The sequence below is a fragment of the Sinocyclocheilus rhinocerous genome, unplaced genomic scaffold, assembly GCF_001515625.1.
Source record: "Sinocyclocheilus rhinocerous isolate Xijiao unplaced genomic scaffold, SAMN03320098_v1.1 scaffold3315, whole genome shotgun sequence".
Lineage (NCBI taxonomy): Eukaryota > Metazoa > Chordata > Actinopteri > Cypriniformes > Cyprinidae > Sinocyclocheilus > Sinocyclocheilus rhinocerous.
In genome coordinates, this window is record NW_015652365.1 from 24,970 (window position 1) to 43,312 (window position 18,343).

The 18,343-nt window shown below is 35.4% G+C and overlaps 1 protein-coding gene across 2 annotated transcripts in view; it reads right to left on the reverse strand.

Moving 5' to 3' along the window:
• Positions 1-5,118: 5,118 nt before the first annotated feature.
• The window catches only part of LOC107714896 (rab effector Noc2-like), an 18,688-nt gene continuing 5,463 nt past the window's right edge, over positions 5,119-18,343 (reverse strand). The window contains exons 2-6 of one of the 2 annotated variants that reach the window (XM_016520890.1): positions 16,569-16,659; positions 16,293-16,436; positions 16,058-16,187; positions 8,895-8,978; positions 5,119-5,186 (exon numbers count right to left, since the gene is read on the reverse strand). In XM_016520890.1, coding sequence (XP_016376376.1) covers positions 5,148-5,186; positions 8,895-8,978; positions 16,058-16,187; positions 16,293-16,436; positions 16,569-16,645 — 474 coding nt within the window. In that variant the 5' untranslated portion in view covers positions 16,646-16,659 and the 3' untranslated portion in view covers positions 5,119-5,147. Of the gene's footprint in view, positions 5,187-8,894; positions 8,982-16,057; positions 16,188-16,292; positions 16,437-16,568; positions 16,660-18,343 lie in introns of both variants that reach the window. The other variant, XM_016520889.1, reaches the window with a different exon arrangement.

Here is an 18,343-nt window from a genome sequence, read left to right on the forward strand (position 1 = left end):
AAGCAATGCATAAATACATGATGCTGTTTTGTTCATAATTGTTTATGCAATTTACTAAATTATATTTTATTTTTATGAGTTAATTTAGACGTAATGCATGCTTTTATAGAGTTACTTCCTTGCGTTGACAATTTAAATGCGCTGCATTATTTTGCTTATTGCGCTCTCCTGTGGCCTCGGGAGACAATTAGACCTATACAATAAAGACCTATTTAATCTGCATATAAAACATTAGAAATGAGATATTTGTTATGTACTCCCCATCGTGTTGTTTCAAACCTGTATGACTTTCTTTTGTGGAACACAAAATATATTTTGAATAATGTTTTGGTGGCCCCTAACTTCCATTGTATGGACAAAACAAAACACTAAGACATTTCCCCATTGACATTTGAAACATTTTCCAATATATAATTTGTTTTCCACAGAAGGAAGTCATACAGATTTGACAGGAATTACATGAAGGTGAGAAAATGATGACAATTGTATTTCTCCATAGTCAAAATGAACTTTCATTGTAAAAAAAGAATGAAGCTTTGAAAAAGACATTTTCCCAAGGCAAAAATGTTTGGATCAACACAAAGATGAGCAAATAATAAAAGATTATTTGAACTATTACTTCAGTTCCTTCCTTTATATTGTACATTACTGCTTCAGTATTTTTTTTCCAGCAGATATTAAGTTTTATGAACAGAGGCTCTTGCAAAACTTTACAGAGAACAGGGTTTATATTAGATGAAACTATCGACTATGTGACTGTGCAGTTGGAAGAGACACAAACCTATCAAACCCCAAACACACATTTCATTACTTCTTTAAATGGATCTTTCCTTGACCTTTTCAAAGTCTAATGGAAACATACATGGGGAGCTCTGGATCCCTTTGCTTTCTTACAAATGAAACATAGAAAGCAACTTTCTAAATCTGTACTATTTGCAGTAGAAAAAAAACATGAAGATAATGTGTGTGGTGTCAATGCAAACTTGGTTTCAAGGACTTGCTACATGGATACTAAGGCATTTGGAATGATCCGTTCATGTTTCTATGGTTGCCAGGTGTTATGGGTCATTTCTACATGGTTGCTTACCCAAGTCTCTAATCTGAGATATCATTAATTCAATGAAAGTTCAATGAGATTTTAGTTGTCTGTTTTATCTGTGGGGTGAAAAAAAATTCCAAGGCCAACTGTTGGGAAAATTAATACCACTCTTCTCAAGCCACAAGATTTTAGATATCATTCATGTCTACAGCCCAAATGGGAAGACTTACACATTGCCATTTAATATACAGGGTGATGGGTTCGATCAAATTCTTAAAAGGGATAAATCACCGAAAGCCCACCCTTATGTCATTCCAAAATTGTATGACTTTATTCTGTGAAAGAGATATGTGAAATGCCTGAACAAATGTGCATCATCAGAATGATTTGGTATAATCATGCCTCAGAACTGTCACATGATTGTGTTACCAAACATGAGGCATTCGAACACACGACAACATAATCACATTTATTGCATTTCATCTGCTCTCTGAGGTGCAAGTCATTATTATATATGGAAAAAGACCCACAGTGGCTTCTCCTATTGCAGCAATTTCCATTTTTCTAGTAACAATTTTTGCCAGTTTATCAGGAAGTAGATGCATGCGATAATGACAAAAAAATTCTCTCTCGATATTTTCTGGAATTTTGTCTATAGCGATAATTTGACTATATTTTGCTGAGTGTGTTATTGTGCTAGTACTTTGGCAGGTTTAGGACTGCCATGGATGGCTGACTCCCTAAGCTTTTGATATTCTTCATATTCTGTGCAGTGGTTAGTTTGCAGGAGTAACAGAAATTAACTTTTCCATTAAGTTTAAATTGTTTTTACCTTTTATGGGCATTTTTACCTTTATAAGACCAGTTTTTCTAACCTAATTAAATGCATGCATCATGCTTTGTGTCACATTCTTAAATGTAATCAATAAATTCAAATAGTATGACACTATAGGGCTTGTTACCAATCAAATGGCAGAGGTGGCAGAGAATCTGCATCTGAAGGGGCATTTAGATGCATTTACAGAGACAGTTTAACGCAGGACACCTGCAGTTACAAATGCATAAATGTTTTGATGTTAAAAAAAGCATTGAATATTGACATTTGAAATAATTTTGGATGAAAAAAAGTGAAAATATACTTTAAATATATACCTAAAGTCGCCAGTAGGTGGCGGCAAATCACTGCATGAGTGAGTCATTGAGTCATTCATTCAACCGATTCGTTCATACTGCTGGTATGACTAGAGTGGCCGTGTTGGAGTCATAATGTGCTGCAGAGGTGTGCAGTGTAAATAAGGGGTTATCCATCCAAGCATTTTAAGGGATAGTTTACCCAAAAATGAAAACTCTGTCATTAATTACTCACCCTCAAAGAAAATAAAAATAACGACTTCATTCAACAATCCGTCTCCACCCTATAGTGCCATTTTGGAGAGCATCACATACATAAACAACATATGCAACATATGTACACAGATACGTTGCACTGATGTCACATGGATTATTTTAACAATTTCCTTGCTACGTTTCTGAGCCTTGATTATGTTAGCATCCTTGCCGTCTATGGGAGGGTCAGAGAGCCCTCAGAATTCATCAAAAATATCTTCATTTGTGTTCCAAAGATGAACGAAGGTCTTACAGGTTTGGAACGACATGAGGGTGAGTAATTAATGACAGAATTTTCATTTTTGGGTGAACTATCACTTTAATGGCAAGGAAAATCCCTTACACTTGACAGCAGCAATGTATGAGGTGTTTCTTGAAAGCTATAGTACATTAAAGAATTATCATGTGATTTTTACGTACACCAGGTGACCTGTAAATGCGAAAAAAAAAAAACGTTTCCATTGCAATTTTGCGATATATTCCTTTTTCAAATTGCCTGAAAAACCACCTAATGCGAGCGTAAAAAACGTTTTTGCGATATATGGGAGTTTTTGCGAAATCGATGGTGTTTCCATTATGTATGTTTTCAATTCGCAATTTCAGTTTGCGCAATTTGAAGGGTAATGAAAACAGCTAGAGACGTAAAACAGTTCTGCTGTGGCCTTGTTTGACACAATTTTCGTTGACAAAATGGAGCAAAAACAGAAACTTTTGTCGAAAATGTAAGTCGATTAATATTAACTTCTTGTTTATTGGACTGTTTTATAAAATCAATATCACATTTGCTATCATGCTGACATTTGGAAAAAAATTGTACTCTTCGTGTGATATTAAGTATATCAGATGATATACAGTAAATATAAAAGGCATATAAAAGTCCTATGGGGGCATACAGTTAGGTCCATATATATTTGGACACTGACACAATTTTCATAATGAGATCAGGTGATTGACTTGGCCATTGCAGAATATTCCACTTTTTTTACTTTCAAAAATTCCTGGGTTGTTTTTGCTGTATGTTTTGGGTCATTGTCCACTTGTACTATGAAGCACCATCCAATCACTTTTTGGCTGAATCTCAGCAGACAGCATATCCCTGTACACTTCAGAATTCATCTGGCTGCTTCTGTCCTCTGTCACGTCATCACAAAACACCAGTAACCCAGTGCCACTGGAAGCCATGCATGCTCATGCCATCACACTGCTCCTCCATGTTTCACAGATGATGTTGTATGCTTTGGATCATGAGCTTTTCCAAGCCTTCTCCATACTTTTTTTTCCCTGTCATTCTGGTACAGGTTGATCTTAGTTTCATCCGTCCAAAGAATGCTTTTCCAGAAGTGGTCTGGATTTTTTAGATGTTTTTTGGCAAAGTCTAATCTGGCCTTTCTATTCTTGAGGCTTATGAATAGTTTGCACTTTGTGGTGAACCCTCTGTATTTGCTCTCGTGAAGTCTTCTCTTGATTGTAGACTTTTGACAGTGACAGGCCTACCTCCTGGAGAGTGTTCTTAACTTCACTGGATGTTGTGAAAGGATTTTTCTTTACCATGGATAGGATCCTCCAATCACCCACCACTGTTGTCCTCTGTGGACGTCTAGGCCTTTTTATGTTGCTGAGCTCACCATTCTGTTTTTTTTTTTCAGAATGTACCAAACTGTTGATTTTGCTACTCTTAATGCTCCTGCTATCTCTCTAATGGAATTGTTTTGTTTTTGAAGCCTAACAATTGTCTGTTTCACTTGTATGGAGAGCTCCTTTGACCACATGATGTGGGTTCACAGCAACAGCTTCCAAATGCAAATGCCACACTTACAATCAACTCTAGAACTTTTACCTGCTCAATTGATGTAGAAATAACGAAGGAATACTCCACATCTGTCTATGAAACAGCTTTGAGTCAATTGTCCAATTACTTTTGGGCAAAAAAGGGGGGAGGTACATATTAAAGGGCTGTAATTCCTTAACCTTTCCTCCAATTTTGATGAGTATACCCTCAAATTAAAGCTCAGAGTGTGCACTTTAAAGCGCATATGCATTATATAACTGTAACTTGAATATGTTTTGGTCAATGGCTAAAATAACAAAAATTGTGCCTGTGTCCAAATATATATGGACCTAACTGTATTTGGCCACTTATATTGAATTTTGGGGGAATTCTAAATGCATTTTAATAGTCTAAATCACACAGTGAAAGTATGAACTGTAAATGTGCAGTAGTCTAACCCAGGGGTTTTCAAACTTTTTGGAGCCAGGGACCCCTTACAGGGGAGAGGATTTTCCAAGGACCCCCTCATATTTATAACAGTGTTTAAGGCTAAAGTTTAATGTGGGTAGAAGGAATGAACATAATATGATTGTTTTATTGGTGCAAATGGTCCCCATTGTATATGTACTTTTTAATACTACAGCATAATATAATTAAATTTACAATATTTTCCGGAAAGTTGCACCAGGGGGAAAAAAAACAAAAAACATAAGTTGCATCGGTGTATAAGTCACATTTTACTGTTACTTTCAGAAATAATTTAAATACTGAATAGGTCTAAGTAAAAACGAATGTTAGGAAAAAAACATTATAAACACTAACATGAATTTTACTTCGCCTCACTCCAAATCGTTTAAATTTAGTGAAATTCATAACAGAACAAAAATAAATGCATATATATATGTATAAAAAAAATAATTATAGAGCCGTTCATTACAACATTTATTTTAAATGCTATGTCCATTGGCGCCAATCCTGTGGGTGCTCGAGCCCCTGAAAAACAAGAGATAGTCTCCTTTCATTTTAACCAATAAGAATTGTATTGCAGCTTTTACAACTTCATTCTCACATTTATAGTTCATTTGAGGCAGTTTTTGTCATTATTTTACTGGCAAATGTCGAGAGTGCATTATTGTAATACGAGAGGGCGCCAGCACAAATCTCTCTTGCAGTGGGCTTGATCTCCCATATAGTGATCATGGCTCTGCACTATATAGGAAAAATTTGATATCCGTCAGATTAGAGCAAGACAGCATTCAAAACGGTCTATTTTTATTAGTGTACCTTCAAAATGACAGTGAAACATTGTGCTTTTGTAAAATAAAAAAAACAAACAAAATGCGCTTGCCGTCTTGGTCTCTGTGAACTTCTTACTAAAATGAAGAAAAACTCAGCGATACTTTCTACTTGTCAAACAGACATGAGAAATATATTTAGCTATATAAACCTTGAAGTGCCCGCTTTTAAGTGTTTACTCTTTGCTTATTTGACATTAATGCATTAAATAAGTCACGTTGGAATAAAAATTATAGCACGTTTCAGAAGATAAAAAAAAAACGCAAATTATTTTCCAGACCCCCTGGCTTTGCCTCACGGACCCCCAAGGGACCCCAGTTTGAAAACCCCTGGTCATGTAGTGCTACATCATGTCGTGCAGGAGTCTCCAAACTTTTTGTGAGTGAGGGCTCCCTGAAGGGATAGTCTCAAGGGCTACTTGTTTGATATACTCCAATATATATATATATAAACCATTAATAAACATTAATGATTTCTCACAAGCATTTAAAAAATTTTATCAATCCAGGAAAATATTCCAGATAAATTTATAAAAATAGGCTATCATACAATATTGATATTTATCATGATATTCATTTATTTATAATGGTGAAGGAAATACTTTCTACATGTTTGTTAGACCTTGAGAATGAAGGTAAACATAACTTTGTTCACAATTAAATTCCACAGAGGAGCTACGTTTTAATTTAGGGCCCCATGAAATGCATTTTATTTTTCCCTAAATTCTGTGTTTTCCATTTGATTTCTTATGGATTCCATGTTTTATGATTCAGTACAAATTTATCGTAAAAAATGGTGTCTAGTGAAATGAATTAATAAAACTTTAACTATTTAATTAATCCTTTAAAACGTAATCAGATGAAAATTGCAAAACATTGCCTTTTTATTTTTTATTTTATTTTATTTGATCAGACATGATGCTGCACAACAGAACTGTATAAATTAATAATAATAAAAAATAACTTGGTTGTACGATATTCCATAAAAATAGTAATATTATTATTATAATTGTCGAGAAGGTCTTTCAGTTTTAGTTTCAGCGTGTATTTGACGGTACTTTTTCTCAAATGAAACTGCATAAAGCTGGTGAAGTGACTCTCAGAGCAGCTCTGAAGATGAAGTGCATGTGTTCATGTCCTCACGCTGAAAACACCGCGAGTCACGCGTGTTTGAGTTTGTGTATCAGATGAAACTACTCCACGCATTCACACAGACACACAGAACATGCAGACTTATTAGCGACATGCACTGACTGGTTGCTGTAACATTTATTTCTGTTGTGTGATAGGATGTTAGATTAATCCATATCAAGCAAAAATGTCCAGAGCTTATCATTATTAGCATAAATTTGATCATAATCTCGATATGATATCATTTATCGCCCGGCGCTAATTTAAGCTATTTATAGAACGTGCTTGGCGGGCGACTCAGAGACTCCATGCGGGCTACCAGGTGCCCACGGGCACCACGTTGGTGACCACTGATGTAGTGTATGAATGCACTCTCTGGGTGTGTTTTTGTTTGGTTTTTGCAATATACTTGTTAATGTCAAATCGCATATCCTTTAAACAACAATTACAATATTATTGTAGACAATATATCGAGTCCAGAGCTGTTTTGGACCCCACTGACTTTCACTGTATATTATATATTTCACTGTATATATTTTTCAAAATATCTTATCATATAGGTTTGGAAAGACATGAGGGTGCTTGAATTGACAATTTTCATTTTGGGGTGAACTATCATGTACTAACACTGCTATTAATACTAGTAGTTTCAGAATTTCTATGAACAACGTTTGAAAACGTAAGCAAAGCCTGAGGTGACACGAACAGGAAGGAGTCATGTCTCTTAAAGAAAAAAAAACATATAAAGAAAAGTAGAAAATGTCTCAATTGCAAACCTCGAGCGCTCCTCTAACAGGAAGAGCAGTGACGGAAGTGTCAAAACTGTCTCCAAATCCAGTAAGAAACAGTCATTTTGACAACAAGCCTCTATTATCCGCCTAACCCATGATAAGACAGTTTGCCAGCAGCTGTCTTGCTCATGGAGCCTCTATCACCTTTTCCAGCTCTGGGTTGGAAATAGGGCCCATTTTATTCACAGCAGTGCATCAAAATCTCTAGTTGTGTTGAACTGAAAATGAATGGCACAATATGTTTTATAGTTCCATATAAAGGAAAACCTTCATGGAATATTCAATATTTGTGAAAACTGCAATATAGCATCATGCTCTACATTCCTTCAAAGCCTCAGACAGAGATAACAACCATACAATTGAATTGTGGTTCTATAATTTAAGCTTGAATCAGCTATTTGCATTTATTGATTTTTAATATACTCAACATTATCATACTAAATGTGTCAGGCTGCATTACAGTCTGTCTGCGGTTTTGAACTGTCTGAGGTTGGGAGGCTAAATGATTCCTCTTTCATCTCCTCCTTTCATGATGACCCTGAACCTTACACACACACACACACACACACACACACACACACACACACACACTCACAAACTCCACTACAAAAAGACGCAGCAATTTAATTTCTCCACAATCTTGAAGGCGAAGCGCTAGCCTTCTGAAAAGAGACACACACACACACACTCACAAACTCCAATCAACAAAGAGGCAGCAATTTAATTTCTCCACAATCTTGAAGGCGAAGCGCTAGCCTTCTGAAAAGAGATGAGATTTTCTTATTAATGTACAACAGTACATCATCAGTCTGACCACAAACAATACGGCCTGATTCACCTTACTGTGACTACTCATTACTTATCCCATTATTGGTGTCATACCCTTTGTCAACCATCATTTTCACTTGTGTTGAAAGTCATCATGACGTAGGAACATAAGCTGATAAAAATAGGCTTCAAAAAGCACGAATAATGAAACCGAACTGATGCAAAAGAACTTCAGGTTATTCTGGAAAATAACTGCTTGCTTGGAGAGTAAGAAACCATTTGATTAATATGTCAAAGAATGTGAAGCCACAAACCTGGCAAATTTTGCCATTTTCAGTGATTAGTTCTTCCTCATACCCTCTCATTATTTCAAGCCGGTACATTTTAAACACAATTTAGTTTCCTGGCGGACTGATAAAAACCTGTGCACCTGGAGTCCCGAGTTGAAGCGCAGCCAGGAAGTCTGATTGGACTTTGAGATTTTCAGTTTTGTTTGCAATATGCATCAGATGGTCAGTGAACAGAATGTGGGCAGACTGTAGGCAGTCTGTCAGAGACTGTGTTGGTTATCAGTATAGAAATAAGATCCTCTGGAACTAGATTTCTTATTGTATTATTAGTATTCCTCCCCTGAGCTTTCACATCTGAACAAAAACTAATTCAAAAGCACAAATGGGGTTGTTTAGCTTGAAGGTAAAACATGCATGGCACTCTACCTCTCTCCGTTCGCTGCAGATCTTGCAAAGCCACTGAGCCCTTTTTTGACTGCCTGCAGTCTCGATTCCACATTTGGTGCACACCTTCTGCAACACAAACACGCATACCTTTAGAACAAGTCAAACAAACACACAACCTGATAACCACTGTAACTAATGTATTAAAAATACATTAATATACACATATACACACACATTGATAAATTCATACATATAATTATAAGAAACTTGTCATATATATTTATTTATATAAAAAAAATTTATAATGTGATATTCTGCTATAATTATAAATGTGTTTATGATTTAACAATTTCATCTTTCATCCAGTGAAAGGTCAGCTTTTTTTGCTCAAAACAACAGAGAAAGTGTACCACAATTTGTGCACCACCACTGTTTTTATTATTATTATTTTTTTTTTTAAGTTTACCAGCAAGATGATTGTAAACACAATTTTGTGTGGATGCAGAAACACATCCACCCTGCAATCGTGCTGATTGTAAAAAGCATCATCCCTCTTCACACTAAAATATATAAAATTACAGTGGGAGATATTAGTGTGGAATCTGACGGCTTGGTTTTTAGGAAACAATTTGAAGGTGAGGGCTGGGATACGCTGTTGTAATAAGAAAAGAGAAAGAACCTTTAATCAGGCTTTATGTAATAGAAGACAAACACTAGACTGAAGTGCCAGTAATTTAGTTTTAGCAGAACTTCCATATACTTAAATTGCTTTAAGATGGAGTGAGCGAGAGAAGAACAGAGAGAATGTGAGCGAGAGGGCACAAAGAAATCTCTTCAATTTCCGTTAAATACTTCTAAAGATCCCTCTGTGAGTGAGACCCACCTCTAAAGCTGCTGTAAGCGGTTTAATACCACGCATAAAATGTCCCTACTGCTTGACAGATATCACTAAAATGGGTGTCTTGAGAAATCACACTTCACTCTGTGACAGCTCCAGGCTCTCTAAATGGAAAAAAATGAATCTGATCGCAGCTTGCATGTCCTAGCCAATCAGAAAGCTTGGAAGCGGCCTTTTGTCAACTTAGACCAATGGCATGAGTTTAGAACGGGACTTTTTTTTTGGTCTTAACAAGAATGAAAACTGTTGTGAAAGAATTCAAACTTTTATGAAAAATGTTGTGAATTAAAGTTATTCTAAAACAGTTACTCTTATGAATCTAATACTGACAATTATTTTAACGGCAGATAGATAACTAATGCAATGGCTGATAATAAAATCCAATACAATTTTGTCAAAATAAGTTAAATAAAACAAAAAAATTAAATTAATTATTTTAAAATGTCACAACTGAATTTAGGCATCACAACATTAGAGATGTACAGTACAAAAAAACAGATATTCATTTTGAGATTTTTATTATGTGTTTGTTTAGGGACCAATTCTCATTAAGTAGTTGCTTATTAGCATGCATATTACTAGCATATTGGCGTTTTATTAGTGCTTAAAGGACACATATTAATGCCTTACTCTGCAGAACCGTGTTTTAGATCCCTTAATCCTAACCCCACACCCAAATTTAACAACTACCTTACTAGCTATTAAAATGAAGCAACAATTTAGGAGTTTACTGAGGCAAAAGTCTTAGTTAAAGTTAGTTAATACTGAGAATTTGTCCCTAAACTAAAAAGTTACCAATTAAAAAAATAAAAATAATGATAATAATAATAATAATAATAATAATAATAATATGAGATGATAACCGATATGGTACAGATATACTGTGCTTCTTTAGTCACACTTAGAATCATGGGTTTAACATTTAATTTTGGCATTTATCTAATTGATTTCTGCCTCTTAACTTTTCAAAACAACTGGATTTATGATTTTCACCTTAGGGATGATAAAACTTCTGATAATCAGCCTAGCAACAACCTATCAACCATCCAAACCAGAATAGCAAACTAGCTAAAAACCACTCCATAGGCAAAGTGATTTCCAGTAAATTTTTTCTACAAATCTGGTAATTTCAGCAATAGCTGACTCTCGGATTCCATATGGTATATGATGAACACAGTCTATTACACAAATGGTCACATATTGTCTGAACACAGAGGCATTACATTACATTAATTAGGGCTGAATGATTTTGGAAAATAATTTAATTGCGATTTAATATGCAATTATTTTTTTTAAAGCTCTTTATGTTCTGTATTATTCAACAAAGACAAGCTATAAATCATTGTATAGTATGACCAACAAAATATTAGATAGATTAAACATAAATGTTCTTTTCTGTAGGCCAGGCCTATGTTACGATGAAATTAGGTGATGCATGAATTGATATGAATGACATTTTTATTTAACAACTACAATCACAGTATATTGACTGATTTGTTGAACTTCCAACCTTGTAAGCATGTAATAATTATGTTTAAATAAGCCTGGTGTAAACATCAATATGAAAGTCAGTAACAAATCACACAAACTAAAGTAGATTGCAGAAATATAAAAACAAATCTGTTGCTTCCCACTACTTTAGGTAATTCACAGTCACTGTAATAAACATATGTAAACATGTGCACTGCACTTTTTAAACACTGTCTGTTAACTTTAGACCAGTGGTTCTCAAACTTTTTTGATCGTGCCCCCCTTTAAACCTATAAAAAAAATCTGCCCCCCCTTTCCCGAATCCCCATTCCACCTCAGACTACCAAATAATTTCACTATTCACATTATGAAAAATGTATGCTTTTTTAATTTAAAAAATCTACAGGAAAAAAAACACTTGCATCACTTGAAACATTGAAAAATAGCATAGAGAGAATAACTTATTATTATTATTATTCTCTCTGTTATTTATTTATTTATTTTTTGTGGGTTTCATGCTGTCCGTACACAGGCTTTCCTCCTCACCAACGACATTAAACACCGTGTCTACACCGGACGCGAGCGGCAAAATACAGTAGAAACCATTATAACCAGTGACACTGTGTACACTGGATGCGACGCGACATTAAACTGATGCCTTGTTCTATTTATGACGTACTGACACAAAGTTAAAATGATTTGCAACGGTCGCTTTGTCGCGTCCAGTGTAGAGCTGTTGCGGCGCGACGCGAAAACTGTAGCGTCCGGTATAGACACGGTGAGTGAAGCAGAGAGCAAGATATGCCTCGTCATATTTTCTGCATTTAGCATTTGAATGACCAGCACCTGCCTGGGTCTGTGCGAATTCATCTATGGCTTTTCTCTTCGCTTTCACAAACCGATCCATCTCCCATTCTAATTACGTCCTCTGGCTGTTTACGGTTTTATTTATTTTCTTTTTCTGCTGATGGCCCGCGCTCGACTTGAAGCAGCGCTGCTTAGACCGATGGGTGTGTCATCAAAGTACTGCGAGAGCTATAAGAGAGCGCGGACGTCTCCTTATGCTTTCTCTCGCTGTACTTTGATGTCAAAGGCTACACCGATCGATCTTCAAGTGGAACACACCTCTTTACTCTCGCGTGTCACGTGACCGAGTGTAATCGCAGTCTCTGCGATTGAAAAATCGTGTTTTTTCATATCGCGATATTATCGCAAATGCAATTAATCGTTCAGCCCTAATTACATTTATACACCGATCGATCTTCAAGTCAAACACACCTCTTTACTCTCGCTTGTCACGTGACCGTGCAATCGCAGCCTCTGCGATTGAAAAATCCAATTTTTTCATATCGCGATATTATCGCAAATGCAATTAATCGTTCAGCCCTAAATCTAATAATAATAAAGATCAATTCTTTAATTTCCCCTGCATGTTGAAAAGCCATAGTAATTCCAGTGAGGTCTAGAAACAGCAGCTGTTGAGAATGATCACAGGTCATGAGAGAGCAGAGTGATGTGAGCTCAGGGTTTCTGTAACAGATGCTCTGTCCTCACTGGCACAGACCTGCTGTTAAGGATCTCATTCACTCTTTAGCACTCCTTAGTCCTGTGTCAAGTCACAGTGTGTGTCTGTCTCCAAGTAAACTACTAACTGTAATCCCAAAGTTCAGTGGAAAGTATCAGTCTTGTGCCACTATATGTGCAATATCAGTACACTAAAGCAGTGTTTCAGTTACACACTGCCCCCTTGTGGTCACATTGAGAACAAGTCAAAGTTAAATCGATATTTCCAATAGCAGGCTATATATTAAGTAGTATACTATATTTGAGATGTATATTTGAGCATACTACCATACTACTTCAACACAGCTGCTCTGTCATGTCGGCCATTTGCAGGCCAACCTATGAGGTTAGTGTTTCCTCAGGATTTTTTATTTATTTTTTTTTTAGATTAAGGATAGTACTGTTGTGTTTTGGGTAACATAAGGTCTGAGGCACATTATTTGAAGAGATTTTCATCTATTATCCTACATTACAACATAAATGACACACCATCATAACTCAAACATGAGTCGTCATGTAAAGTCGCTTCCTTGTAGTTGTTGTAGTCTTTATTTAGCAAATGGTTAGCAAAAGAGAATGTTTCACTATTCATGTTTGAGGATTGATTGTGTGTAATGTTACATTGTTTGTTATACACTACCATTCAAAAGCTTGGGGTCGGTAAGAATTCCCAACATTTTTGAAGTAAGTCTTTTATGCTCACCAAGACTGCATTTATTTGATCAAAAACACATTTAAATGGTAAAATTGTAAAATATTATTAAGATTTAAAATAACTGTTTTCTATTTTAATATATTTTAAAATTGAATTTATTGTTTTGATGGCAAAACTGAATTTTCAGCAGCCAATACTCCAGTCCTCAGTGGAGTATTGGCTGATGGTAGCACTCGCTATCCTTTATTTTTTTAACAACATAAACAACATTAACTATTTATCAGGTACTCTTATAAGCTATGATGTGACAACTAAACAAAAAACACAAACAGCCTTATCTTATGTGAAGCATTTTTTTCCTCAAATGTTGGATGCAGAGTAAAATTAGCCATTACATGTGGAAAAAAAGGTAAGTTCTAAATCTTTTCTGCAAGTTCTATATTGTAATGTACAGAAATCTTAAGGTGTGTTACTTTTGAAAACAATAAGTGAGATAGTGGGCACAAAAGTTGCAAGTACTTCAGTTTAAGGCAACGTTTCCCAATCCCAGTCCTCACATCCCCCGCTCTGCATATTTCGTATGTATCTCTTATCACGTACGACGTTTGTTCTATTCGACCGTAAGCGCCCTGCGAAGTGGACATCACTGGATATTCCGCCATGATTCCAGTTCGAAACGAGTGTTTACGTTCCATTCAAAGGGCATTAAAGTGTGCGAGACGTGAATTTAAATAGTATTTGTTTACAGAGGTATATTATTTCACACTTCTCTAGTAAGTTTGTCTGTGTGTGAAGACGCTGCAGGCAGCGGCACAGCGCAAATCCATGAATGAATGTTCCGAAGTGAAGAAAACTTCAACGGATTTCCCTTGTTCAGGGAGTAGGGAGCAATGAACACTGGCTGTGTTCGAAATGGCATACTTGCTTACTGCCCAGTACACAGTGCATACTGCCTACTATTTTTTTAAAGAATAGTGTGTGAAACAGTATACAATAAGCAATAAATGTTTCAGAGTAGTATGCTTAAGTGCTGTCACATGACAAACACTGAACATTAATTCAGCACAGCTGTCAAGGTTGTTACCTTAGAAACAACTGAGCTAACGAAGGCTTGTTAATAAGGCTTCATACTAGTAAACAATGCTGTTTGTACAAATGTAGTACAAATGTAGTACATTATAAAACAGTATGCAATAACATATTGAGTGTAAATTATCATATATATATATAAATTGTATTAGATGAATGCCACTTTATTGGGACAAAAACCTACCTAAAGCATACACTACACTGTATTATTGAGGCGTTTTATTTCCACTTTTCAAATATTTACTTAATTTTTATTGAAAATAAATTTCTTTCTGATCTGGTATGTGATGGGAAAAGGAGAAGCATGAGTTTGACAAAAACCAGGATCGAACTCGGGTCGACTGCGTCAAAAGCAAACAGCTCACGTTTTACTCGCTGCGCCACTGATACTTCAGAAATGCAAGTGTCTTTTGCAGTGCTGTTAATCACAGCCAGGCATTGGTGGGCGGAGTTAATGTAAATAGCCTCTGCCAACAAATTGGTCTATTTGTCCTTAGAGTAATACACTCCATTTCTTTTTAGAGCTGCTTGACAGTGGAATTGAATTCTGTTTGCATAATTGAAATATTTTTATTTATACATTTTATTTATATATTATATTGCTGCAATATTATTATTATTTAATATCTTTGAAAGAATCTGTACTTTAAAGCGCTATAAATATAAAGGTGACGTCATTTGATGATCGGAAACGTGCTGTAGATATTAAAGTACAATTTATTTCCTACTAACGATACAGTTTTTAGATACACAGCGATAGTTTGTAGTTTACATGTATATGTATATACGAACAAATACAAGTGTTACATTTATAATTACTATTCCCCACCACCAGTTCACTCACGCGTTTGAAGATGAAACGTCACATGGAGCGCATTGCGTTCTGGGAAACAGTATCCCATGCAGCGTCTTCAGATGCATACATCAAATTTCAGCCAATGTAGCAGGTAATCCAGGCATTCCATGCATACAGAAAATTCACATACTATTCACAGTATACACACAGCATACTGCAATATAGTATGGTAGTATGCCATTCCGAACAGCTTCTGTACTGATTTGGATTGGAAACCGCTGGTTTAAGGTATTGTAAAGAAAAACCTACATGACTAACCAAAATAATGCAACAATAACATGGCTGATCTTACCCTACCCTAATGTTAAGAACAGGCCTTATTTTAACCATTAATCCAAATCCTCCATTCCAAAAACCCATATGAGATTCCTGAGGGAACATGTGAGTTGTTCTCTTTAGGGTTTTGAATAACTTTTTAATGCAGTATATAGCATATACACATGCATTGTGCACAGTATGCATATTTTCTGTATGCAAAGAATGCTTAGATGACTTTCAGACTGTCCTTAAATGTACAGATCTTTGCTGCCACTATGTGGCATCTTAGAATTACTGCATGAGCCCATAGATCGTTACTACATGGAAATGACTAAGCGTACTTGCAAAAAGCAGTGAGTGTGAGTGTGAAGGGTAGAGAACATCATGTTTAGAAGATTTAGACCAGTCTGTACCATGCAGCAGTCCAAACAGAGGACGGACGGAGAGCTCAGCAGACCAAACACTTCTCCACACAGCAGGCACTGTGACAGGCCATTTCCCACAGCAGATCTCCTCATGTTCTCCAGACGCTCCACTAAACGCCTGAAACACACACACATCTAAAGTTACAGAAGACAGGACATTGTGTGACAAAGCAGAAAAAGGCATGAAAAAGCATAAAGGTGATGCAGACTGATAAAGTCTCACCCAATCCGGTGTTGCTCAATGATCTCGAGCTGCTCAGCGCGGTGGATGACACTCATGATGAGATCCAGCTCTCTTTTCTCAAGTGTCTGAGCTTTCCTCTGCCTCTCTGACTGAAACGTGTGGATGGACCAGCCTGTATGTAACCTGGGTGGAGTGCAGACACATAAGACAAATATCATTCATCAGAAATCAATCACTATGATTGTCTTTTCCCACACACTCTTTACATTGGCTGACTTGAAGAAACGTACAAACTGAAGAAACAAACAAACTTACTTTGCTCTAAGCGCTAGTTGTCTATCATTGGGACAGACCCAGTGCTCATTCTCACTGCCAAACATGGTGTCTGTCATGTTTCACAGTGGAGCTGTAACAGATCAGAATGACAAGTCAAAAATCATTATGAGAATAATCAGGTGAATTAAAGTTATGATGTAAACGTATGATGTAAACGTATGAAACAACAGTAGCAATATAAAGTAGGTTTGAGAATGTAATCGTTTCCAAGCGTGAATATAAATACATAATAAGCACTCAACTTCAACGTCACAGCCACTCATTGGCTTTGACAGGTGTTAGCTGTTTGTTGTGATGGAGCTTACATTCAATTATGTAAAAGTGGAAGGACGCGGCTCAACTGATTACTGGATAATTAATCTCACAACACCTGCCAAATGACAGTTTCAGACACTAGACACGAAGACATATTGTGCAGTCTAACAGTGTCATTAAAATAACACTTTATGATGAAAATAACAGTACTCTTTCTTAAATGGAATGAGACTGTATATATGTTTGTTCTGGTACTGCATGGATCCTATTTATTTAATAATTGATGAGTTACATGCAAGTTAAATGAAAGAGGTTGTGTAACAAAAAAAAAAAACATCAATAAAATAAAAAATACTTTGATCAAATAACGTGTAGGCTTTGATAATATAATAATAAATAACACCTCATAACATATTATTTTTGCTCATTTTTGCACTTATATATACTGGAGAAAAACATGCAGCCACATTCACGTTTAAGATTATTACTGAATTAACTTACTGAATTAAATGTTAGAATTAGCTAAAATCTACATTAACATATTTGGGAAACCTCACTATTTTTATAGGGTAAGAAACACTTTCCAGCGGAGTAGAAAACTTTACATTTGTATTTGTAAGACTATTACTGAACTGATGTATATAAATCAGGTTTTGATCAAATTGGTTAAATTATGTATATATTATTATTAATATAATAATAAATATTTATTATTATTGCTATTGTGTATGTGTGTGTGTATATCCACACACATATGTACTTTATAAATGCATATAATATTTTTAATAATAATAGTACTAGTAACAACAACAATATAAATAATAATAATTACAATCACAATTATTATTATTTGTAATAAGAAAAAGAATAATCATTATTATTATTATTATTAGTTGTTGTTGTTGTTGTTGTTATATACATTTATAAATTATTAATATTAAAAAGGCATTAAATTACAGGAAAACGATGGGGACATCACATCATTAAAAAAAACTATTGTTCAACAGATCATTGTATTCATGTTGTGGTAAAACAAATGGATAAGATATTTGCTGTTGAAACAATCGTGACTTTCAGTACATTGATAAAAATTCTATATTTATAAATAGGGTTGCAAAGGGGTGGAAAATTTCTGGTAAATTTCCGGAAACTTTCCCAAAAAAAATCCCTGGAATATTCCCAAAAATCCTGGAAAGTTTCCAAAATTTCTGTAATATTTCCGAAATTTACTGGAAATTTTCCACCTTTTTGCAACCCTATTTATAAACATCAAACCCATATAATGTATTGTGCATAAGTTTAAAGAGCAGGTCATATGGGTTTTCGAAAAATATCTCTTTTGCAGTTTGTAAGGTAGCTATCCTTCAATGTAAACAGTCTGCAAAGTTGTTAATCAAAAAAGTGCATGATAAATAAAGATATTGTCTCTCAAAAGAAAGAGTCGACTCAGAATCGCCTTAACGAGTCGTTATATTTTCGAATCTTTTGCCTGTTACCGA